Source organism: Schistocerca nitens, chromosome 4, assembly GCF_023898315.1.
Source record: "Schistocerca nitens isolate TAMUIC-IGC-003100 chromosome 4, iqSchNite1.1, whole genome shotgun sequence".
Lineage (NCBI taxonomy): Eukaryota > Metazoa > Arthropoda > Insecta > Orthoptera > Acrididae > Schistocerca > Schistocerca nitens.
In genome coordinates, this window is record NC_064617.1 from 923,260,805 (window position 1) to 923,286,559 (window position 25,755).

At 41.1% G+C, this 25,755-nt stretch overlaps 1 protein-coding gene across 1 annotated transcript in view; it reads right to left on the reverse strand.

The window, feature by feature from the left end:
* LOC126253544 (myosin-I heavy chain) overlaps positions 1-25,755 on the reverse strand; it is a 193,317-nt gene that overhangs the window by 77,538 nt on the left and 90,024 nt on the right. The window contains exons 7-9 of the mRNA XM_049954939.1: positions 5,027-5,176; positions 2,842-2,982; positions 2,586-2,759 (exon numbers count right to left, since the gene is read on the reverse strand). Coding sequence (XP_049810896.1) covers positions 2,586-2,759; positions 2,842-2,982; positions 5,027-5,176 — 465 coding nt within the window. The remainder of the gene's footprint in view (positions 1-2,585; positions 2,760-2,841; positions 2,983-5,026; positions 5,177-25,755) is intronic.

Below are 25,755 nucleotides of genomic sequence, written 5' to 3' on the forward strand. Positions count from 1 at the left end.
AGGAAGAAAGTTTGGACAGTGCCATCGCCTCCTAACACGGATGTTAACCATTTTTTGGCATGCTACTCATGTTATGGTAATGGATTTGTGCTTTTGTGTTTTCTTCATCTTTATTTTATTATTGTGCTTTGTTTTCATGGCAAATTTCTAATGTTTATGGTGTCTTGTGTATTTTTTCATTGAGTGGTTTTACGCAACAGAAGTCAGATATCTGAAAGTGAAAAATTATTTTGGTTTTACAATAACAGAACAAAGCTGACTCTCATGCTATATATAAACAAAAACAACTTGATGAAACAATTTAATTAAACAATATTTTAAGTGAAAAAGTCAGCTGTAATGGAAGAGAAAAATACAGTTGTTTAAGATGTTCTCTGTTACATGAGGAAAAAAATTTGTAATGGATAAGGTAAACAGGCTCTATGTATTTACTATAAATATGGTTTGATTTGTTTGTATGTGCATAGTTTTGTTAGCAAATAAATGTTGATGTTTTGAAAAGTTGTTTCACTTCTCAGCACTTTACCACACAAAAGTGATCAAGAATATATGTTATGAAGATTGCTTTAGCCATTAATGAAATTTATAATAGTTAGTTCCTCAATTCCGATTCTATATTCCAACTTTCTGTATCATGGATAGTAACTCATAACTTCACTTCCATGGTTCAGTACTGGGCTAAATGAATAGAAGTGATATGACGGACAGTGTGAATACCGCCTGATGTGACAGTGCCGTGCCTTGATGTGACGGCCTGTGTGGACTGGCCTTTAGTGTAGGACTAACAATTTTGGATTTGATTTGAATTCATTGCAACAATTTTGCATGGCTCCAGAGTGAGCCTGAACTCCATTACCAGTAACATTTGAAGTCTTCCTTCAACATGAGTCTCATATACTGCGACTAATATTTTTATTTTGACAGTTGCCACTCCATCCTTATACATTAGGAGTTCTTTTCTTTACAGTCTTGGGTGCCATAGGAAACAGGTTTGCTTGGGTATACACTCATTCAGTAAATAGAACAGGCACTTTCATGTATGCTTCTTGCTTCTGCATTGTGGAACTGCTGGATAAGAATGCAACCAAACAAATATTGCAAACCATTGTGGCTCTATCCCAGCAAACTGGCATAAAAATGTATTTCCCTAGTTACACATTATGTCTATGAATCATAATTTGTTATCAGCTAAAATACTATAGACATGAGGTTTCAGTTGGTGGCCCATTATTTCTAAATCACTTCCTGCTGCCTGTTCCTATTTTTAAGTAAAATAGATAATTTTGTGGTCTTTTCAGCTCTAAAATTATGGAAAGGATAGACTGCCAGGAAGGATAGACTGCCACTCACCATAAAGATAACACAGTGAGTTGGAGTCAGGCACAACAGAAAGACTGTTACACATTAAGCTTTCAGCCAAAGCCATCAGAAAAGAAAACCACACACATTCACAGAAGCAAGCACACATCACACATACAACTGCTATCTATGGCTGCTCATGCCAGAATGAAACTGAAGCATGTCAAACGGGAGCAACAATCCTTAGTGGCAGGGGAAGGGTGGCGGGGGATGGCATTGTAGGGATGGGGGAGGGAGAAACAGTGCTGCCTGGCAGAGTGTGCAGGGACTAGAGGTGACAGATAAGGCTACCTGGTCCAGCATTGGGAGGCTGGGGGAAAGGGAAAAAAAAGGGAGTGGAAAGGAAAGGAGCAGAGAAGGTAAAAGATGAGCAGGTACATTGCGAGAGATTAGCATACAATGAGAGTAAGGGGACAAGAGTTAGGAGAAGTTGATAGGACTGGGGGGGGGGGGGCAGAAACTGGTGGAGGGAGGGTATGGGAACACTAGGTTGAGGCCACGATGTTTTTGGGAGCAGAGAATGTGTTGTAAGGATAATTCCCATCTGTGCAGTTCGAGAAAGATGGTGGTGGATGAGAGGATTCAGATGGCTCAGGGTGTGAATCAGCCAGTGAAATCAATCATGTTATGCTCAGCTGCATATTGTGCAACAGGGTGGTCCACTTTGCCTTTGGGCAAAGTTTGGTGGTGGCCATTCATCCTGGTGGATAGCTGTTACATGACATGGCTGCTTTAATAGGTGGCCTGGCCTCTGATGGGTAGGACAAGCCTGTGACAGGATTGGAATAGGAAGTGCTGGGTGGATGGATTGGGCAGGTCTTGCCTCTGGATCTTCCTAAGGAATATGATCCCTGTGGCAAGGCATTTGGATTGAGAGTGGCTTACATGGACTAGAATGTCATGGAAGTTTGGTGGACAATAGAACAGCACTTTAAGTTGTCTTTGGTAAGGTGTCACTCATGTCAGTGCCTGATGATACAATAATCAATGCCCTGATAAAGGATGTGGTTCAGTTGTTCCAGTCTGCAAGTTTTGCTTTTATTTCACAGTTTCCCATATTTCCTAGAATCATTAATATGTTTCCAAGATTGTGATATAATTCTGAACATGTTAGTGAGTGTAGTATGATTTCTAGTTCTTGCTTGTGTTGCTTTTATATAAAAATTCTGTTGCTGATTTCTTAATTAACAAAGTATATATGTGAATTACATTTAATACTGATTTACCAGTGACGAGATGAGGTCAATGCATGGGACATTGTCCACGTAATCAACCTCTACTTCACAGTGGATGCCTTCATCTCTGCAAGATTCAATACTTGACTTAAATATGTGTGTGTTGTAGAAATGCTGCATTGTCTCGGCACACAGGTTTATGCACAGATGTTCAAGTTGACTGGGCTATAAAGAAAAGAAGATAAAAATATAATCGTGCATAAAAGACTTAAAAAGGCAAAAGTTGAGTACTTGGTAAATTGTTTACCTTAGGATCTTCAAAACCAAACATATCAAGAATGCCAATAAATCCATCTGTAGCATGTCGAACAGCATTATTTAGGACAGCCATAGACTTACTGGATTTGGAACCAGCTGTCCCTACAGTCGAAGCATGTTGGCTGGCAATCTGAAACAATATCATGTTATCAAATTTTGATTTTATAAAAATTAACCAAGAAGTTTGATTATCTATATTTGCTGTTTTATAGGTTGGCAGGAAATCCAGGACAGGATATAATGTGGGTATGCAGATTGATTGTTATAACTGCTTAAAGAAGGGTGCTGGCAGCAACATGTTGTCGTCTTCAGTTCGATGAGTGCTTTGATGCCTCTCTCCTTGTTAGTCCATCCTGTGCAAAAATTCTTTATCTTTTCATACCTACATCCATTTGAACCTACTTAATGCAACCAAGCCTTGGCCTCAACCTATAATTTTTATCCTACACACTTCTCTCCATTACAAAACTGATGATTCCTTGATACCTCAGAGAGTATCATTGATCCCATCTTCTAGTCAAGTTGTGCCACAAATTTCTTTTCTTCACAATTTTATTCATTTCATCCTCATTAGTTACCTGATCTACCCATCTAGTCTTCAGCTTTCTTCTAAAGCATATATTTCAAAAGTTTCTATTCTCTTCTTGCCTGAACTATTTATCATCCACGGCTCATTTCCATATGTGTGGCTAAACTCCAGATTAGTACCTTCAGAAAAGACTTAATAACATTTACACATTTACATTTATATTCACTATTAACAAATGTATCTTTTTCAGAAATAGCTTCCCCCCCCCCCCCCCTTTTTAGTTGTAATTTAATATCCTCTGTACTTTGGCCAATGTCAGTTACTTTGCAACTCAAATAGCAAAACGCATCTACTACTTTTGGTTTCTCATCTTACAATCTAATTCCTTCATTGCTACCTGATTTAATTTGGCTCTGTTTCATTACCCTTGTTTTACTTAGGTTGATATTCGTTTTGTAACCTCTTTTCAAGACAATATCCATTCCATTCAATAGCTCTTCCAAATCATTTGTCATAGGTGATAGAATTAAAATGTCATCAGCAAATTTTATAGTTTCTATCTCTTTTTCTAGAACATTAATTATTTTTTCCAAATTACTCCTTTGGCCCATCACAGCTTGCTGAATGTGCTAATAGAATAACATTAGGGATAGGCTACAATTCTCTCTTCCTCTCTTCTCAACCACAGCTTCTGTTTCATGTCCATCAACTCTTGTAACTGAAGTCCCCCCCCCCCCCCCCCCCCCTGTACACGTTATACATTATGGATGACTTGTGCTCCTTCTATTTTATTCCCATTGCCTTCAGAATTTCAAAGTGTAGTCCAGTCAACACTGTCAAAATCTTTCTGTAAATACACAAATGCTATAAACATAGGTTTGTGTTTCTCCAATTTATCTTTCAATGTAAGTGTTACCTTGCATGTTCCTACATTTCTCTGTTTCCCAAACTGATTTCCCCAAAATCAGTTTCTATCAGTTTTTCCATTCTCCTATAAATAAGTTATGTCACTATTCTGCAAGTTTGACTTATTAAACTGATAGTTGGGTAATATTCACACCTGGCCTGTCTATCTATCATATTTTTCTTTAAGGCTGACAGTATTTCGCCTGTCTCATATATCTTGCATAACAGGTGAACACCAGGTATGTAAACCAATCTTTGGTCGTTAGTTTCTTGTTTTATTTGGAACGTTTATTCTGTACTAAATAGACATGATAAATAAAATAAAAAACTGACAAACAAAGAGCATTTTAAACACTATGGTGTATTACTATGTAAAGTGGTACTGTGTCGTTTACTTCTGATGCATACCAGTGTATGGAACCATGTGGACATTCTTATAACTTTATCACCTTCTGTATTTACAGATGAGTAGCAACAGTATAACTGAATGTTTTTCAACTGCAAAAAGTCAACTTCCAGTGGCATCTGAAACCATTTGGGAGGGGGAGAACATGAAAGAAAGGAAGAAATGAGAAGGGTTTTGTGTATGAGAAATTAGTCCATTCATATGATGAGTTATTATAAAACAGAGGGTTATAGTTTCTATTACTGAATTTAATTAATTTTATTTTCATTGTTTTGTACCTGTCAGCATTTCCTTTTCAAACAAGATTACTGTGTAAATATTGGTGAAAATTACCTCTGCTTGGTTATGCACAGATTCATTTGAATCTGAGCTGAGAGTTCCTAATGTTGAACCTAGTCGTTTGACACTGTTGGCCCTGCGAACAATTGTTGCCACAGTTCGACAGTAGAGTGCTTTGGCAAGAGAATCTCTTGTCATGTTGGACTGCAACAAAGTAAGTTCGAATCAGTGATGGTCCTGTGTGAGCTGTACAAAATAATGAATAACACAGTAATCAATGTAAACACACTATATAGTCTCACAAGAAAATTCATAGAAAAATAAGCATTACGTCTAAAATGCAGCAAGGCTATTTTTACAGCAGGAACAATGATCTAGAGCCAAATAAAGTCTAAAATATAATGTATGAAATGAAGATAGAACTGGAGAATCCACAGTTTCAAACTTTAGTACTACTTTTAAACACACACATCTGCCACTCTAATGCCATCTATATGTGCTGCTGTGTACCAGTCTACCTAATTCATATTGTCGTTATGCCATCAAACATTTTCCATTGATTGAAACTGTAAGGTTCAATCTTTGATTTCTATTGGATCCTGGGATTATGTTCTGTCATTTAATGCAACATTTGTCATTTGCAGTGTTATGTGCAAATATAAAATGTAAATTTACTCTATGTTTTGGATTCCACATCAAAGCGTAGGTTGTTCTGTAAATGGCTGGTAAACCAGGTCTCAAGCCACACTGAATGGAGTTAGAAGGAACCCTAATAAATGGTGCAATGTAAAGTATCCTGTGCCACAATGGTTTGTGGAGAGTAGATATAAAAGTGAACAGCGTAGGCAGATAGTGTGTGAGTTAATTTCATGTTCCTTGGATCATTTGCATGATCAGTTGTATTGATGTGGAATGAGTCACTTTACAGTCACATCACAAATTGATTTATAATGGCTACATGCTGAACGTTTATAAGGTTTTCTTAAAATTTGAACGTACAGATGTAAGTTGGTAATTCCTACCCACCACCTATTATGCATTACAATAATACACATTCTGCTATAGAACAGAAGGAGTTGTCATGGAGGATCTTCTTCAGTTTGTTTTCAAACTTTACTTTGCTGTCTGTGAGACATTTCATGTCACTGGGTAAGTTAGCAAAAATTTCAGTTGCGGCATTGTGAATCCTTTTTTGTGCTAAAGACAACCTTAATGTCTAATGGTGAACACCAGTTTTCCTTCAGGTGCATCATTGTTCCTTTCGAATTGCAGTGGATTATTTACACCAATCCTCATGAGTCAGAATGCTCAACTCCTTCAACAGATGTCTAAGAGATGATCATGGATAAGCACCAGATGTTATTCATAAGCACATTTTTGAGCTGTGAATCTTTCCCAAAGATGAGTTACCACAGAACATTATCTCAGTGACTTTATTGATAAAAATATACAAAATATATCACCTTACTGATTTCTCTCTCTCCAAGATTTGCAATGATTCTAAGTGCAGATGTGACTGGACTGAGTTGTATTAGAATTTGCAAAATATGCTTTTCCCAGTTTAAGCCCTCATCAATATGAACACCTAAGAGTTTTGAAGTTTCCACTCATTTAATATTTCCTCCTTCCCCCATGAACCATGGACCTTGCCGTTGGTGGGGAGGCTTGCGTGCCTCAGCGATACAGATGGCCGTACCGTAGGTGCAACCACAACGGAGGGGTATCTGTTGTGAGGCCAGACAAACATGTGGTTCCTGAAGAGGGGCAGCAGCCTTTTCAGTAGTTGCAGGGGCAACAGTCTGGATGATTGACTGATCTGGCCTTGTAACATTAACCAAAACGGCCTTGCTGTGCTGGTACTGCAAACAGCTGAAAGCAAGGGGAAACTACAGCCGTAATTTTTCCCGAGGACATGCAGCTTTACTGTATGATTAAATGATGATGGCGTCCTCTTGGGTAAAATATTCCGGAGGTAAAATAGTCCCCCATTCGGATCTCCGGGCGGGGACCACTCAAGAGGACGTTGTTATCAGGAGAAAGAAAACTGGCATTCTACAGATCGGAGTGTGGAATGTCAGATCCCTTAATCGGGCAGGTAGGTTAGAAAATTTAAAAAGGGAAATGGATAGGTTATAGTTAGGTATAGTGGGAGTTAGTGAAGTTCGGTGGCAGGAGGAACAAGACTTTTGGTCAGGCGAATACAGGGTTATAAATACAAAATCAAATAGGGGTAATGCAGGAGTAGGTTTAATAATGAATAAAAAAATAGGAGTGCGGGTTAGCTACTACAAACAGCATAGTGAACACATTATTGAGGCCAATATAGACACAAAGCCAATGCCTACTACAGTAGTACAAGTTTATATGCCAACTAGCTCTGCAGATGATGAAGAAATTGATGAAATGTATGACGAGATAAAAGAAATTATTCAGGTAGTGAAGGGAGATGAAAATTTAATAGTCATGGGTGACTGGAATTCGTCAGTAGGAAAAGGGAGAGAAGGAAACATAGTAGGTGAATATGGATTGGGGGGAAGAAATGAAAGAGAAAGCCGCCTGGTAGAATTTTGCACAGAGCACAACTTAATCATAGCTAACACTTGGTTCAAGAATCATAAAAGAAGGTTGTATACCTGGAAGAATCCTGGAGATACTAATAGGTATCAGATAGATTATATAATGGTAAGACAGAGATTTAGGAACCAGGTTTTAAATTGTAAGACATTTCCAGGGGCAGATGTGGATTCTGACCACAATCTATTGGTTATGAACTGCAGATTGAAACTGAAGAAACTGCAAAAAGGTGGGAATTTAAGGAGATGGGACCTGGATAAACTGAAAGAACCAGAGGTTGTAGAGAGTTTCAGGGAGAGCATAAGGGAACAATTGACAGGAATGGGGGAAAGAAATACAGTAGAAGAAGAATGGGTAGCTCTGAGGGATGAAGTAGTGAAGGCAGCAGAGGATCAAGTAGGTAAAAAGACGAGGGCTAATAGAAATCCTTGGGTAACAGAAGAAATATTGAATTTAATTGATGAAAGGAGAAAATATAAAAATGCAGTAAATGAAGCAGGCAAAAGGGAATACAAACGTCTCAAAAATGAGATTGACAGAAAGTGCAAAATGGCTAAGCAGGGATGGCTAGAGGACAAATGTAAGGATGTAGAGGCTTGTCTCACTAGGGGTAAGATAGATACCGCCTACAGGAAAATTAAAGAGACCTTTGGAGAGAAGAGAACCACTTGTATGAATATCAAGAGCTCAGATGGCAACCCAGTTCTAAGCAAAGAAGGGAAGGCAGAAAGGTGGAAGGAGTATATAGAGGGTTTATACAAGGGCGATGTACTTGAGGACAGTATTATGGAAATGGAAGAGGATGTAGATGAAGATGAAATGGGAGATAAGATACTGCGTGAAGAGTTTGACAGAGCACTGAAAGATCTGAGTCGAAACAAGGCCCCGGGAGTAGACAACATTCCATTAGAACTACTGATGGCCTTGGGAGAGCCAGTCATGAAAAAACTCTACCATCTGGTGAGCAAGATGTATGAGACAGGCGAAATACCCACAGACTTCAAGAAGAATATAATAATTCCAATCCCAAAGAAAGCAGGTGTTGACAGATGTGAAAATTACCGAACTATCAGTTTAATAAGTCACAGCTGCAAAATACTAACGCGAATTCTTTACAGACGAATGGAAAAACTGGTAGAAGCGGACCTCGGGGAACATCAGTTTGGATTCCGTAGAAATGTCGGAACACGTGAGGCAATACTAACCTTACGACTTATCTTAGAAGAAAGATGAAGAAAAGGCAAACCTACGTTTCTAATATTTGTAGACTTAGAGAAAGCTTTTGACAACGTTAACTGGAATACTCTCTTTCAAATTCTGAAGGTGGCAGGGGTAAAATACAGGGAGTGAAAGGCTATTTACAATTTGTACAGAAACCAGATGGCAGTTATAAGAGTCGAGGGGCATGAAAGGGAAGCAGTAGTTGGGAGAGGAGTGAGACAGGGTTGTAGCCTCTCCCCAATGTTATTCAATCTGTATATTTAGCAAGCAGTAAAGGAAACAAAAGAATAATTTGGAGTAGGTATTAAAATACATGGAGAAGAAGTAAAAACTTTGAGGTTCGCCGATGACATTGTAATTCTGTCAGAGACAGCAAAGGACTTGGAAGAGCAGTTGAACGGAATGGACAGTGTCTTGAAAGGAGGGTATAAGATGAACATCAACAAAAGCAAAACGACGATAATGGAATGTAGTCAAATTAAATCGGGTGATGCTGAGGGGATTAGATTAGTAAATGAGACACTTAAAGTAGTAAAGGAGTTTTGCTATTTAGGGAGTAAAATAACTGATGATGGTCGAAGTAGAGAGGATATAAAATGTAGACTGGCAATGGCAAGGAAATCGTTTCTCAAGAAGAGAAATTTGTTAAAATCGAGTATAGATTTAAGTGTCAGGAAGTCGTTTCTGAAAGTATTTGTATGGAGTGTAGCCACGTATGGAAGTGAAACATGGACGATAACCAGTTTGGACAAGAAGAGAATAGAAGCTTTCGAAATGTGGTGCTATAGAAGAATGCTGAAGATAAGGTGGGTAGATCACGTAACTAATCAGGAGGTATTGAATAGGATTGGGGAGAAGAGAAGTTTGTGGCACAACTTGACTAGAAGAAGGGATCGGTTGGTAGGACATGTTTTGAGGCATCAAGGGATCACAAATTTAGCATTGGAGGGCAGCGTGGAGGGTAAAAATCGTAGAGGGAGACCAAGAGATCAATACACTAAGCAGATTCAGAAGGATGTAGGTTGCAGTAGGTACTGGGAGATGAAGAAGCTTGCACAGGATAGAGTAGCATGGAGAGCTGCATCAAACCAGTCTCAGGACTGAAGACCACAACAACAACAACAACAACAACAACAACAATATTTCCTCACCATGACTTACACTCATCAGTGATGTAGTATCCCTAAATGTGCAGAACAGGATATTTCATGTCTTCCTAAAGTTGAGGGTGAGACCATTTGCACAAAACTAAACAAAAATACTTGTTTACCATGTTTTCTGTTACTGTATGTATGCTTGGACTGATTACAATACTGGTGTCACCTGCAAAAAGAACTAATTCTGCTGAAAGTGTGTGCCGGACCGAGACTCGAACTTGGGAGCTTCGCCTTTCGCAGGCAGCTGCTCTACCATCTGAGGTACCCAAGCATGACTCATGACCTATCCTCAAAGCTGCAATTTTGCCAGTACAGATGAGGTACTGGCAGAATTGAAGCTGTCAAATGTCTTAGGGGGGATGCAGAAAATACTGACCAGCACTACTTTATTATCTAATGCTTGTAAAATTTAGTGAGTGAACATGTAAATGGCATTCTGAGTAGAGTAGCTCTTCTGATATCCAAACTGTGATTTGATGAGGATGTTATTGTTACTCAGATGAGATATTACTCTAGAATACACTGAAGGCACAAAAGTCTTGGGATAGCTATGTGCATTTATACAGAGGGGAGCAGTACTGCATACTAAGGTATAAAAGGGCAGTGCATTGGCGGAGCTGTTATTTGTACTCAGGTGATTCATATGAAAAGATTTCCAATGTGATTATGGCCGACAGACGGGAATTAACAGACTTTGAACGTGGAATGGTAAGTAGAGCTAGATACATGGGACATTCCACTTTGGAAGTCATTAGGGAATTCAATATTCCAAGATCCACAGCATCAAGAGTGTGTCAAAAATACCAAATTTCAGACATTACCTCTCACCATGGGCAAAGCAGCAGTCTCTTGCCTTCACTTAATAACTGAGAGCAGCAGCACACAGCATTACTGTAGAGTTGTCAGTGCTAGCAGACAAGGAACACTGCATGAACTAATCGCAGAAATTAATGTGGGACATGCAATGAACGTATCCATTAGGACAATATCATGAAATTTGGCATGGAATGGGGTGGGATAGCAGATGATTTCTGATGAAGCAAGCTGGAATATTTTTACTTTCCTTCCTGTTTTGACATCTGTCTCCTTAAAATTCATTTTTCGATTTTAACTAATTACAGTTACAATATGTGAATATAATCTGCATTTTCATAAAAGAGAAAGGTTGGCCCTTAGTCTTAAACAATATAACACCAGATCTAATTTTGTGCATAGTTTTATGTATGTAATTGATTTTCCAATTTATTTTGACTATTTCTAGTTAGTATCTTTCATTATAAGGCGAAATCAGTAATAGTTTCTTAACTTAAATTCTATTGTTGACATATGAATAAATATAAATTCTGTAATAATTACAGATGTTTGGAAGACGAAATGCTATTAATCTTCAGGTATTTGTCGTCATCATTGTGGTCTTCAGTCCTGAGACTGGTTTGATGCAGCTCTCCGTGCTACTCTATCCTGTGCAAGCTTCTTCATCTCCCAGTTCCTACTGCAGCCTACATCCTTCTGAATCTGCTTAGTGTATTCATCTCTTGGTCTCCCTCTATGATTTTTACCCTCCACCCTGCCCTTCAGTACCGAATTGAAGATCCCTTGATGCCCCAGAACATGTCCTACCAACCGATCCCTTCTTCTAGTCAAGTTGTGCCACAAACTCCTCTTCTCCCCAATTCTACTCACTACCTCCTCATACTGCTTGCTCAATATACAGATTGAATAGCATCGGGGAGAGGCTGCAACCCTGTCTCACTCCCTTCTCAACCACTGCTTCCCTTTCATGTCCCTTGACTCTTATAACTGCCATCTGGTTTCTGTACAAATTGTAAATAGCCTTTCGCTCCCTGTATTTTACCCCTGCCACCTTCAGAATTTGAAAGAGAGTATTCCAGTCAACATTGTCAAAAGCTTTCTCTAAGTCTACAAATGCTAGAAATGCAGGTTTGCTTTTCCTTTATCTTTCTTCTAAGATAAGTCGTAGGGTCAGTATTGCCTCACGTGTTCCAACACTTCTACGGAATCCAAACTGATCTTTCCCGAGGTCAGCTTCTACCAGTTTTTCCCATTCGTCTGTAAAGAATTCGCGTTAGTATTTTGCAGCTGTGACTCATTAAACTGATAGTTTGGTAATTTTCACATCTGTCAACAACTGCTTTCTTTGGGATTGGAATTACTATATTCTTTTTGAAGTCTGAGGGAATTTCGCCTGTCTCATACATCTTGCTCACCAGATGGTAGAGTTTTGTTAGGCCTGTCTCTCCCAAGGCTGTCAGTAGCTCTAATGGAATGTTGTCTACTCCTGGGGCCTTGTTTCGGCTTAGGTCTTTCCGTGCTCTGTCAAACTCTTCACGCAGTATCATATCTCCCATTTCATCTTCATCTATCTCCTTTTCCATTTCCATAATATTGTCCTCAAGAACATCGCCCCTGTATAGACCCGCATGTATTTATTTGGTTCTATTCAAAAACATGTTAGCAAAGCCAGCCCTTAATTAATTCCAAAGTAATTAACAGTTTTGCCAAAAGTATTATTTGCATAACTATATTTATTAATTTCACGATTTAAACAAATAATTCGGCCTAACTCTTGTAGTAGAATAAACTGTTAAAAAGATGAAATTTCTGTAAATTTAACTTTAAACAATGTGTAGTTTCAGTACCTATTATTGTGATGATATATAAGGGCCCGATTTTTGGTCACGAGACAGGCAGTCTACGGCTGAGTTTCAGACAAGGAACCTGTGTTGGTTTGAATGACAACAAAGCATCAACTTAACAGTCAAATAAGTGTAACGCCAATATGCCGTGTGTTAAAGCAATGACAAACTGTTCAGTTTAATTGAAAGAATGTGAACTGTGTGGTTAGGCGTTCACTGCTTGTTGATCTTCAACAGTAAACGATTGCAGCTGTATGTGGATTTTCACTTATCTTAGAAGCTAGATTCAGGAAAGACAAACCTACGTTTCTAGCATTTGTAGGCTATTTACAATTTGTACAGGAACCAGATGGCAGTTATAAGAGTCAAGGGACATGAAAGAGAAGCAGTGGTTGGGAAGGGAGTGAGACAGGGTTGTAGCCTATCCCCAATGTTATTCAATCTGTATATTGAGCAAGCAGTGAACGAAACAAAAGAACAATTCAGAGTAGGTATTAAAATCCATGGAGAAGAAATAAAAACATTGAGGTTCGCCGATGACATTGTAATTCTGTCAGAGACAGCAAAGGACTTGGAAGAGCAGTTGAACGGAATGGTCAGTGTCTTGAAAGGAGGGTATAAGATGAACATCAACAAAAGCAAAACGAGGATAATGGAATGTAGTTGAATTAAGTCGAGTGATGCTGAGGGAATTACATTAGGAAATGAGACACTTAAAGTAGTTAAGGAGTTTTGCTATTTGGGGAGCAAAATAACTGATGATGGTCGAAGTAGAGAGGATATAAAATGTAGACTGGCAATGGCAAGGAAAGCGTTTCTGAAGAGGAGAAATTTGTTAACATCAAGTATAGATTTAAGTGTCAAGAAGTCATTTCTGAAAGTATTTGTATGGAGCGTAGCCATGTATGGAAGTGAAACATGGACGGTAACTAGTTTGGACAAGAAGAGAATAGAAGCTTTCGAAATGTGGTGCTACAGAAGAATGCTGAAGATTAGATGGGTAGATCACATAACTAATGAGGAGGTATTGAATAGGATTGGGGAGAAGAGACGTTTGTGGCACAACTTGACTAGAAGAAGGGATCAGTTGGTGGGACATGTTCTGAGGCATCAAGGGATCACCAATTTAGTATTGGAGGGCAGTGTGGAGGGTAAAAATCGTAGAGCGAGACCAAAAGATGAATACGCTAAACAGATTCAGAAGGATGTAGGTTGCAGTAGGTACTGGGAGATGAAGAAGCTTGCACAGGATAGAGTATCATGGAGAGCTGCATCAAACCAATCTCAGGACTGAAGACCACAACAACAACAACAACTATTAATGAGGCTTATGGGAAGTTAGAACGATAGTGTACTGGCCATACATATAACTGTGTATTCCTGGGGGGGGGCGGGGGGGGGGTTGTGAAAAATGAAAGTAAAAGACTGTGAAACACAACTGTGCATCTGTCGGCTACATTATTTAAAGTAGTCTATGTTGTACTTTGTGAGTATCTTTGCTAACAGTGTGACATTGCCTGCAGGCCCCTCCTGGGCTCATGACCATACTGGTTCGACCCTAGACAACTGGAAAACTGTGGCCTTTGGTCAGATGAGTCCCGATTTCAATTGATAAGATTTGATGGTAGGTTTTGAATGTGGCGCAGACCCCACAAAGCCTTGGACCCAAGCTATCAATAACACACTGTGCCATAATGGTGTGGGCTGAATTTACATGGGATGGACTGGGCCTCTGGTTGAAATGAACTGATCACTGACTGGAACACGTTATGTTACAGCTACTTGGAGACGATTTGCAGCCATTCATGGACTTCATGTTCCTGAACATTAATAGAATTTGTATGGATGACAATATGCCATGTTGTAGGCCATAGTTGTTGACAATCGGTTTGAAGAACTCTCTGGACAATTCAAGCGAAAGATTTGGCCAGCCAGTTCACCTGACACGAATCCCATCATCCATTTGTGGGACATAATTGAGAGGTCAGTTCATGCACAAAATCCTGCACCAGCAACACTTTCACAATTATGATGGCTACAGATACAGCATGGCTCAATATTTATCCAGGGGACTTCCAATGACTTATTGAGTTCAGGCTATGTTGAGTTGCTGCACTATGCCCGACAAAAGAGGTCTGACATGATATTAGGAAGTATCCAATCACTTTTGTCACCTCAGTGTACATCAACTACTCAAAAATTTTTGAAAATGGTGTCAGCAGCGAAACCAGCAGTGAAACAAGTTGGTAATTATTGACATCTTTCCTATCTCCTTTCTTAAAGAGGAGTTTAACAACAGCATATATCAGCCTCTCTGGAAAAGTGCTCTGAGTCAGTGGTGCATTACACATTTCGAATAAGATGGGGCTTATTATATGGGAACAAGTCTTTAGTACTCTACATGAAACACCATCAAAATCAGTTGAGCTTTTATTTTTGAGAGAATATATAATTTTCTTAATTTCAGATGGAGAAATTAAGTATACATTCATGTGACTGAATTTTATGAGAGTTGCTTTTTCAACATACTACTGTTTTTTCTCTCTTGATCTGTTTGTGCCTATGCTTTCTATTATGATTACAAACTGATTACTAAATATATTTGCCACCTGTGACTCATAGTTTATAACTCTTCCATTCTCTTCCATAGTGATGTTGTCCTGTTTTGTGGCTGATTCTCCTGTCTCTTGTTTCACTATATTCTCTACAGCATTACATGTGTTGCTGGAATTACTGATTTCTGACATTATGTGTATTTTCCTTTCTTAATAACTTTTCTTAGTAATTTTGTGTAGTTGTTGTAGTGTGCAACTACTGCAGGATCTCTACCTCTTCTTGTCAACAGCTATATTTCCCTTTTCCTTTCACAAGCTACTTTAGTCCCTCTAGTGATCTGCAGTTTATTTACAAGACTGTTTAATGCCCTTTATGATTAACTTATGCAGAAAGCTATTTCAAATAATTGTATGTATTTAGCATGGAATAGATGAAATTTTATGTTAGCATTTAATTTATTATAAATTGCATATCAGGACATCTCTTGTAAACTGTTCTTGAAAAACATTTGTCCTGGAGTCCTTAATTATTCTAAATGATTTCCACAGAGGAGTTCTGTAGGACACAAGATGACTTTGACTCAATTTCTGGTTGGCATGATAAATGGCAGATAGCTTTAAATGCAGGAAAATGTAATGTAATGCAGATGAGTAGGAAAAACAAGCCTATAATGTTCAAGCCCAGTATTAGTAGTGTTCTGCTTCAAAACAGTACGTTTGTAGACATACATTCCAACTCAAAATATTGTCTACTCAGTCTTCTCTATAAGTCCTAGACATGTCGATTAAATATCTAATTATAACACTGCAAAACAATATGAAATGGAATGAATGTACAAGGACTGTAGTAGGTTTATTGGGAGAATTTTAGAAAAACGTGATTCATTTGTAAATGACACTGCATTAGGGCACTAGTGCGACCCACTGATGAGTACAGTTCCAAGTGTTTGAGATCGGAATCACATCAGTTCAAAGGAAGACATCGAAGCAATATAGAGACGGGCTGCTAGATTTGTTACCATTTCGGGAACTCAAATGGTAATCACTGGAGAGTAGGCGGTGTTCTTTTCATGGAGCACTATTGAGAAAATTCAGAAAACTGGCATTTGAAGCTGACTGCAGAACCATTCCATCACCACCAACGTTCATTTCAAGTAAGCACCACAAAGATAAGATTAGAATGATTAAGGCTCATACAAAGGCATAGAGAGTTGTTTTTACCTCACTCTATTTGTGAGTAGAACAGGAAAGGCTTGCAGAGTATGTACCTAGATGTAAATTTAGATCCATATTGTAATGCACTACCTTATTTATCCTAACGAGCTGCGCATGGTGATCAGAGAGAGCATTTGTTACTTAAAAAATCTACATCAGAGTTGCCAAGACTATTAACTGCTTGCTATTTTCTGACAGATAGTGCAGTAAGGAATCCAGATTCCTCACAAACAGTTCTAAATTTTGCAGTGGGGATCTACACACAGTTACAATTAAAAGTGAGCTATTTTTCAGTATTAATTCACAAGCACACACTTCTGTGTGCTGATCACTCCAAAATCTATTTGTCTCATTGTTTTTGAACTTGTGTTCTGTCTTTATTATATATATATATAACAATTACTCTTTTTTCTGTATTAGTTCTGCCTGTGTCAGACGCTAATGGTAATCTGTGGTTATGTGGAGCTCATATGGGCACAGGATGTCTGTCTATTCAAAGCTCCCTGAATTTTCCAAACAGACAAGAAACTACTGTGCCTTATTATTCAGTCCTCTAATATTTTGATGAAATAATCTAACCATACATTTCTGTGCTTTTTTTATGCATTTTATGGGATTCTTCTGTTATTTTCCCTTCTTTCAAAACAGGGTGCCTAAATCCTGATTCTAACCTAAAAAAGGTACCTCTCTGACACCAGTAAGCACAGGGATCTTTCTTTGTGCAATGCCCCCCTGCCCCCCATTCATTTTCTGCAAGAAGCTCAGTCAGCATATATTTCCCTCTCTCCTATTCAGGTGTAGACCATGTCTAGCATGTCCCCCCCCCCCCCCCCCCAAAATGTAGCAACAGGCTACATCATATGAGATTTAATTTCAATCAGCAGCAGCCCAATCAACTTGGTGTTCTAATGGCTCACAGAAGTGTTCTCCCAGGGCAGGTCATGGCACTGCAGAACCTCCACAAAACTCATATTTGGGTGTGTATTTACTACTCCTGTTTCATCCATGTCACTCCCATGCTGTAATTACTGTCCTTAGTGAGGCTGTTCCCTGCTCCACAGACTACAATTACCTGGACCTCTTTGTCAAAATCTTTGACCAATTTCCCTATGTCCTCTGCCCTCTGCCTAGGGCTAGCACTTAGTACCTGTAACTTGGCACCCTTTCTGTAATTTATCCTGTATGATCTGGCTAACACCCCTCTCATGGTCACCACCTATCAGAAAGGTTCTTTTGGTATCAACATAGAGCTAGTTCCTATGCTAGAAGTCTACTGCTCCCACTGTGACCCATAGTTGGATGAGGCTATTATCCTCCTACTGCAGGTAACAAGTCAAGTTTATTCGATGTTGTAAGCTCAAATGTTGGTGAAGAAGTTGAGGAGGTGCTTGCCCTTTGCCCATAGCTTGTTACCTTTACCTAATACCTCCATCAACCTACCTGTTCAAATTTCATGTGTTCTAATTCAGTCTGAAGGGCACAAATCTTTCCCTGTTGTTCAGCAATTCTCATATTTCATGCAGAGCCTACAGTTCCACAGGAGAGTCTCGCTGAGTTTCCCATTCAGTTCCCCACTAAAGTCACCCAAGTGAAATTCTAACCTACAGTCTACATGTACCACACTCTTTCTGACTAGCCTATGGCAACATCCACTCTTACCACACATTGCAACACAGATTACATTCATATCACCACCAACAGGACTATACAGGGCAAAAAAACTATAAGAGGTCTTACTGTGTAATATATCAGAGATGCCGAGTCACAGATAGGCACAACAGAAAGACTGTAACAAAATGAGCTTATGGCCAAAGGCGATTGTCAAAAATAACCACCACCACACACACACACACACACACACACACACACACACACACACACACACACACACACACACACAAACGCAAGTCTCACACACGACACAGTCTCTATGTCATGCTGGAATGGAAACGGGGAAGGGGCTAGTTGGGTAAGGGCAATGAATAAAGAATGCTGAGGCCAGGAAGGTTACAGGAACATACAGTGTATTGCAGGGAGAGTTCCCAGCAGCACAATTCAGAAAAGTTGGTGTTTGTGAGAAGTATTCAAATTGCACAGGCTGTGAACAGTCACTGAAATGAAGAACATCGTGTTAGGTGGCATGCTCAACAACAGGGTGGGCCAGTTGCTTATTGGTCAGAGTTGTCTGTGGCAATTCATGCAGACAGACAGCTTGTTGGTTATCATCAGATGTAGAATGCAGCACAGTGCTTGCAGTATAGCTTGCAGATCACGTGACTGGTTTCAGCTACCTCTTGTAGTCCCCTGAAATGAGGAATGTCCTATCCACTACCTTTCCAACCCTTGCAAGACCCGTCCCACATATCCTCTCATCACTATCTGCAGGCCGGTGACAAACATCACCTATCCATCAAAGGCATGGCAATATGTGAATGGGCGTAACAACCAACAAGCTGTCTTTCTCCATGAATGGCCACTAACAAACTGTGGCCAAGAAACAATTGGACAACCTAGTTGCTGAGTACACTGCCCAGCATGACGTTCTCCATTTCAGTGACTGCTTCACAGCCTGTGCCATTGGGATCCTTCCCACCCACACCAGCTTTTCTGAACTGCACAGGTGGAAACTCTCACTGCAATGTATCCTAGGTTGCTGTAGCCTTCCTGGCCTCAACCTTTGTTAGTTATTGTCCATCTGGCCCCTTTCCTGATCCCATTCTGGCACTACACAGTCTGTTATTCCACCAACACACTCAGTCTTTTTACTTCTCTACTTTTTCACTACCCCCCCCCCCCCCCTCTCTCTCTCTCTCTCTCTCTCTCTCTCTCTCTCTCTCTCTCTCTGTGTGTGTGTGTGTGTGGGGTCAATTTTTGACAAAGGCCTTGTTGGACGAAAGCTAATTCTATGACAGTCTTTTTTTTGTGCCCATCTGCGGCTCATCATCTCCACTATATGGTAAGTAGCAACTATCCTTTTCATAATATTGTTACAATCCATCCTGGATTTCAATTTTGCCTAACAGCTTTTCTTTCATTCTTAATCAAATGCTGTTTTCCTTTGTTGTTTTTTCTTTGATCTCACTGTGGCTTCATGCCAATTTCAGTTGTTTTTGCCTTTCACTATTGATGTACTCTCTCAGATTTCATCTTGTTTCCCCTATTTCATCTGTTTCACCCTTTTTGTGATTTATTCCCATGTATTTGGGTGTATTTTCTGAATTTTGTCTGATGTAATTCTACATTACTTTTGGTATTTTTTCGCATTTTTCCCACCACCATGTGTGCTTGCTCCTTCCATCTGCACCAATACTGAAAAGTTTCCTTATCCCCAGCCAGAACCCAGTACTACACACTGTTCCTGCATTGTTGTTTGGCTCATGGAATCCCCCCAAATGGCCTTACCATAAAATTACCCATCTCCAGATGTGACCCTTCCTTTCGCAATGACCTTCATCTGTTCAGATTTCACCAATACTTAGCCCTCACCAACATAGTCCTGCAAAACCATATCAATCAATTGCCTGAAAACAATCCAGAGTATGGCTATGGGCACCTGCATGGCACCATCCTATGCCAACCCATTCATTGGCCATCTAGAGGAATCCTTCCTAAACATACAGAATCCCAAACCTCTCACATGGTCCAGACTGATTGATGACATATTGATAATCTGGATTGAGTGTGAAGACACCCTATCCATATTCCTTCAGAATCTCAACATCTCTCGAATTTCCTTCACCAGGTTCTCCTCAACCCAACAAGCCACCTTCCTTAATGTTGACCTCCACCTCAAAGATGGCTACATCAGTACCTCAGTCCGTAAAAACCTACGAACCACCAGCAATATCTTGACTTTGACTGCCATCCATACCATACCAAGAAGTCCCTTCCATACAGCCGAGCCACCCATGGCCATCACATCTACAGTTATGAGTGGTCCCTCTCGAAATATACCGAGGGCCTCACTGAGGACTTCACGGACCGTAATTACTCTCCTAACCTTGCACAAAAACAGATCTCTCTTGCCTTATCTTTGCAGTCACCCACCACCTCCCAAAACTATCCGGCCACATTACCCTCGTGACTCAGTACCGCCGAGGACTGGAGCAACAGAATTTCAATGTCCTCCAGGGTTTCAGCTACCTCTCGTTGTGCCCTGTAATGAGAAGTGCCCTACCCACTATCCTTCCCTCCCCTCCCACAGTGATATTCTGCTCCCATCAGACCTACACAATACCCTTATCCGTGCCTACACAACCCCTGCTCCCGACCCCTTGCCTCATGGCACATATCCCTGTCATATACCTAGATCAAGACCTGTCCCATACATCCTCCCACGACCACCACCTACTCCAGTCTGGACACGAATATCACCTATCGAATCAAGGGCAGGGCTACTTATGAAACCAGCCATGTGATTTAAGCTGCAACCACTGTGCTGCATTCTGTGTGGGCATAACAACCAAAAGCTGTCTGTCCACATGCCCACTGACAAATTGTGGCCAAGAAACAACTGGACAACCCAGTTGCTGTGCACACTGCCCAATACGGCATTCTGCATTTCAGTGACTGCTTCATAGCCTGTGCAATCTGGATCCTTCCCATGAACACCATCTTTCCTGAATTTCAGTGTTGGAAACTCTCCATGCAGTATATCCTACATTCCCCTAACCTTCCTGGCCTCAGCCTTCATGAGTTACTGTTCATCTGGCCCCTTTCCTTTTCCCACTCCAACAGTACACCACCCTCTGTTCCACCAATGCACCCAGTCTTTTTACTTCTCTCCTTTCCGCTATCTCCCCTCTCTCCCCCACCCTCTGTCTAACCTCCCAACTGCATCATAGCTGCCCTATCCTATCTCCAACTCATTCCTGCACACTCCTACTAGCAGCACTTTACTGTCCCCCACCCCTGCTATCCTTCCCCCTACCCGCCCCAGCCTCCTCCTTACCCCCACCAAGTTGCCTATCCATCATACACTGCTGCTCGTAGTCTGGTTTCAGTTGCCAGAGACAGTAGCCGTGTGTGTGTGTGTGTGTGTGTGTGTGTGTGTGTGTGTGTGTGTGTGTGTGTGTTTTATTTTTGACAAAGGCCTTGGCTGAAAGCTCATCATGTGACAGTCTTTTTGTTGCGCCTATATGTGACTCAGCATCTCCGCTATATGGTGAGTAGCAACTATCCTTTTCATAATATTCTTTTGTTCCATCCTGGACTTCCCATTGTTTGCTTTTACTGTTATACTCCACATATAAAATTATCTATAAGTTTATGAATATTTTATAAAAATACACTCCTGGAAATTGAAATAAGAACACCGTGAATTCATTGTCCCAGGAAGGGGAAACTTTATTGACACATTCCTGGGGTCAGATACATCACATGATCACACTGACAGAACCACAGGCACATAGACACAGTCAACAGAGCATGCACAATGTCGGCACTATTACAGTGTATATCCACCTTTCGCAGCAATGCAGGCTGCTATTCTCCCATGGAGACAATCGTAGAGATGCTGGATGTAGTCCTGTGGAACGGCTTGCCATGCCATTTCCACCTGGCGCCTCAGTTGGACCAGCGTTCGTGCTGGACGTGCAGACCGCGTGAGACGACGCTTCATCCAGTCCCAAACATGCTCAATGGGGGACAGATCCGGAGATCTCGCTGGCCAGGGTAGTTGACTTACACCTTCTAGAGCACGTTGGCTGGCACGGGATACATGCGGATGTGCATTGTCCTGCTGGAACAGCAAGTTCCCTTGCCGGTCTAGGAATGGTAGAACGATGGGTTCGATGACGGTTTGGATGTACCGTGCACTATTCAGTGTCCCCTCGACGATCACCAGTGGTGTACGGCCAGTGTAGGAGATCGCTCCCCACACCATGATGCCAGGTGTTGGCCCTGTGTGCCTCGGTCGTATGCAGTCCTGATTGTGGCGCTCACCTGCATGGCGCCAAACACGCATACGACCATCATTGACACCAAGGCAGAAGCGACTCTCATCGCTGAAGACGACACGTCTCCATTCGTCCCTCCATTCACGCCTGTCGCGACACCACTGGAGGCGGGCTGCACGATGTTGGGGCGTGAGCGGAAGACGGCCTAACGGTGTGCGGGACCGTAGCCCAGCTTCATGGAGATGGTTGCGAATGGTCCTCGCCAATACCCCAGGAGCAACAGTGTCCCTAATTTGCTGGGAAGTGGCGGTGCGGTCCCCTACGGCACCGCGTAGGACCCTACGGTCTTGGCGTGCATCCGTGCGTCGCTGCGGTCCGGTCCCAGGTCGACGGGCACGTGCACCTTCCGCCGACCACTGGCGACAACATCGATGTACTGTGGAGACCTCACGCCCCACGTGTTGAGCAATGCGGCGGTACGTCCACCCGGCCTCCCGCATGCCCACTATACGCCCTCGCTCAAAGTCCGTCAACTGCACATACGGTTCACGTCCACGCTGTCGCGGCATGCTACCAGTGTTAAAGACTGCGATGGAGCTCCGTATGCCACGGCAAACTGGCTGACACTGACGGCGGCGGTGCACAAATGCTGCGCAGCTAACGCCATTCGACGGCCAACACCGCGGTTCCTGGTGTGTCCGCTGTGCCGTGCGTGTGATCATTGCTTGTACAGCCCTCTCGCAGTGTCCGGAGCAAGTATGGTGGGTCTGACACACCGGTGTCAATGTGTTCTTTTTTCCATTTCCAGGAGTGTAGTTAAATATAAAAATTGAAGAGAGAAGTGTCAAAAAATAAAATTAACTTGGAAGCCGAGAGATTTTGAAAATCTTATGTTTAGAGTTAATTCACAGCTCAGCAATGTATGTGAAATGCATTCACTGCATGACAGTTCATTTTAATTACTTGCAAATGGCTCTGAATCAGTATTGGTAGCCTGAATATGGGGCTGACTTTTTCCTCCAGTATGGTAGGTAATCTCTCTGACAGCTCCATAGTCAATGAAAAATTTGTATGTCAGTGAGATTATTCTCTTGGATGTCATGAAACACCTGACTTAGTTGTAAGTTAAAGAGAACCATCAATGGGTGATGTGTATGAAGAAACTAAGTCGAAAGCTTAAAAAATCAAGAAGTCTCTTGTTATGCATTCCTTTCATTGCTTGTAGTTTCATCTAAGGTACTCTGCCCCTTCTCTGAAAACATCTAAGGCTTGTTCTAATGGCCCTTCATTCCTAGTATTACTTATGTTTTTTCTTGGCAACCAGGCTCCCATTTGTCTCATTGCCTCTAATTTTCGGGTGCCAGTCCTTATGCTCCTGGTGAAATTTCTGTGACTGATTTAGACAGTTTCTAAAGTAACTTGACTTATTTGTTGTAATCTTTCATAGTTTACTGAAGTTATTGTGAAGTATAAGTGGATCTTTGTGATACAATAGGGCAAATCAACTGCAATACTGTTCTTAAATTACTGAGTGTGTGTAAGGGATATTTTATATGTGTTCATTGTGATTTGTCCTCTGGAATGTACTGTTCACGAATGAGGAAGTCCTTGCATGAAGGTGTGTATGATCTATTGTCATTCAACTGTTGATACCAAATCTATAATGGGAGTATATGTGAAACACTGGTATACATGAGTAAATGCATTTTTCTGCTCTTACACTACATGCAATCTATGTCACAAACCATAGTTGCAAGTGATTAAGTAAGCATATGTTAGTCCCAGACTTAACTTAGCCTTCGTTATGGGAAACAGCAACTTAGACAATTAATCTAAAGATGAAAATTTGGAATGCTGGTGTTGCTGAATAATTTAATGTGTGCAAATAAAGGCATTGTGCTTTCAGACTTATGTTTATATTATCTCTGTGCTCACAAACAGTTCTGGCAGTGTACTGACTAGCTTGTGCTTCTGAGGACAGCCATACATGCAGCCGTGCATGAACTGCCAATATGTAATGTTATTACATGAAAAAAAAAGGCAGTTGACTATTCAACTGTGCCCCTTGAAGCTTTCATGAAATGTATCATAGCCAATAATGCCATATATCTTCACTTTCACTTTAGTAACATAGACAGATGATTTATTTTACACCTATATTTTTATGAAAAAAGGGTTACTACTCACCATATAGAGGAGGTGTCTGGTCTCTGACAGGCACAATGAAAAGACTACTTGACATTTAAGCTTTTGGACAAAAAAGTCCTTCTTTGGAAAAACACACACACACACACACACACACACACAGAGCTGCTGTCTCCAGCAACTGTGGCCCGACTGTGGACTGCAACTGTGTCTGACATGAGCAGCAATCTTGAATGGGTGGTGGGGGTAAAGAGGGGCTGGAGGAAGGGACTGACTTGAAAAGGGAGAGGAAAGAAGTAGAGAAGGGAAAAGACTGGAGATGCATTGTTGGAATAGAAAGCACGTGTAGTGCTGGACTGAGAGCAAGGATGGGAATGGGTAGGTATATGACAAGAGACTAGAAGTGGGGGCCAGGGGGGTTACGGGAATGAAGGATATGCTATAAGGGAGATCCCATCTACACAACTTAAACAAGCTGGTGTTGGTAGGAAGCATCCAGATGGCACAAGCTGTGAATCATTCATTGAAGTGAAGCTCACTGTGTTAGGCAGCACATTCAGCAACTGGGTGGTCCAGCCTTGGCCATAGTTTGGTAACGGCCTTTCACACGGACAGCCAGCTTGTTAGCTGCATGCACACATAGAGAAGCACTACAGTGGTTGTAGTTTAGTTCTAGATCACATGGCTACTTTCACAGATGGTCCTACCTTTGATGGGATAGGAGATACCTGTGACAGAACTGGAGTAGATGGTGGATGGTATTGAGTCATGAGGGGAATGTTTTTTTGTGGCTGGACTGTGGGTACGTGGGAGGCAATACGTGACTGGAGTGACAAAGCATGGGAGATCTCTTTCTCAACAAGGTTTGGAGGTTAATTTTACTCATTGAAGGACTCAGTTAGATTCTTGGCATATTTTGAAAGGGACTGCTGATCACTACAGAGGCGAAGACCATGGATTGCTAGGTTGTATGGAATGAGAGGCTGTCAAAGCAGAGATATTGTTTGTGGGTGGTAAGTTCGATGGGGCGGAGGTACTGGTGTGGCTATCCTTGAGGTGAAGGTCAACATCAAGGAAGGTAGCTTGTTGGGTTGAGGAGGATAACATGAAGTGACTGGGGGAGAATTTGTTGAGGTTCTGGAGGAATGTGGATAGAATCTCCTCACCGTCAATCCAGATCACGAAGATGTCATCAGTGAATCTCAACCAGGTGAAGGTTTTGAGTTTCTGGGTGGTTAAGAAGGATTCTTGTACATGGTCCATTAACTGGCTGACATACAATGGATAGAATGGTGCTATGTGGATTCCCATTGCTGTACCACAGGGCCATTTTTAGGGGATTCATTCAATGGAAAAAAGGAA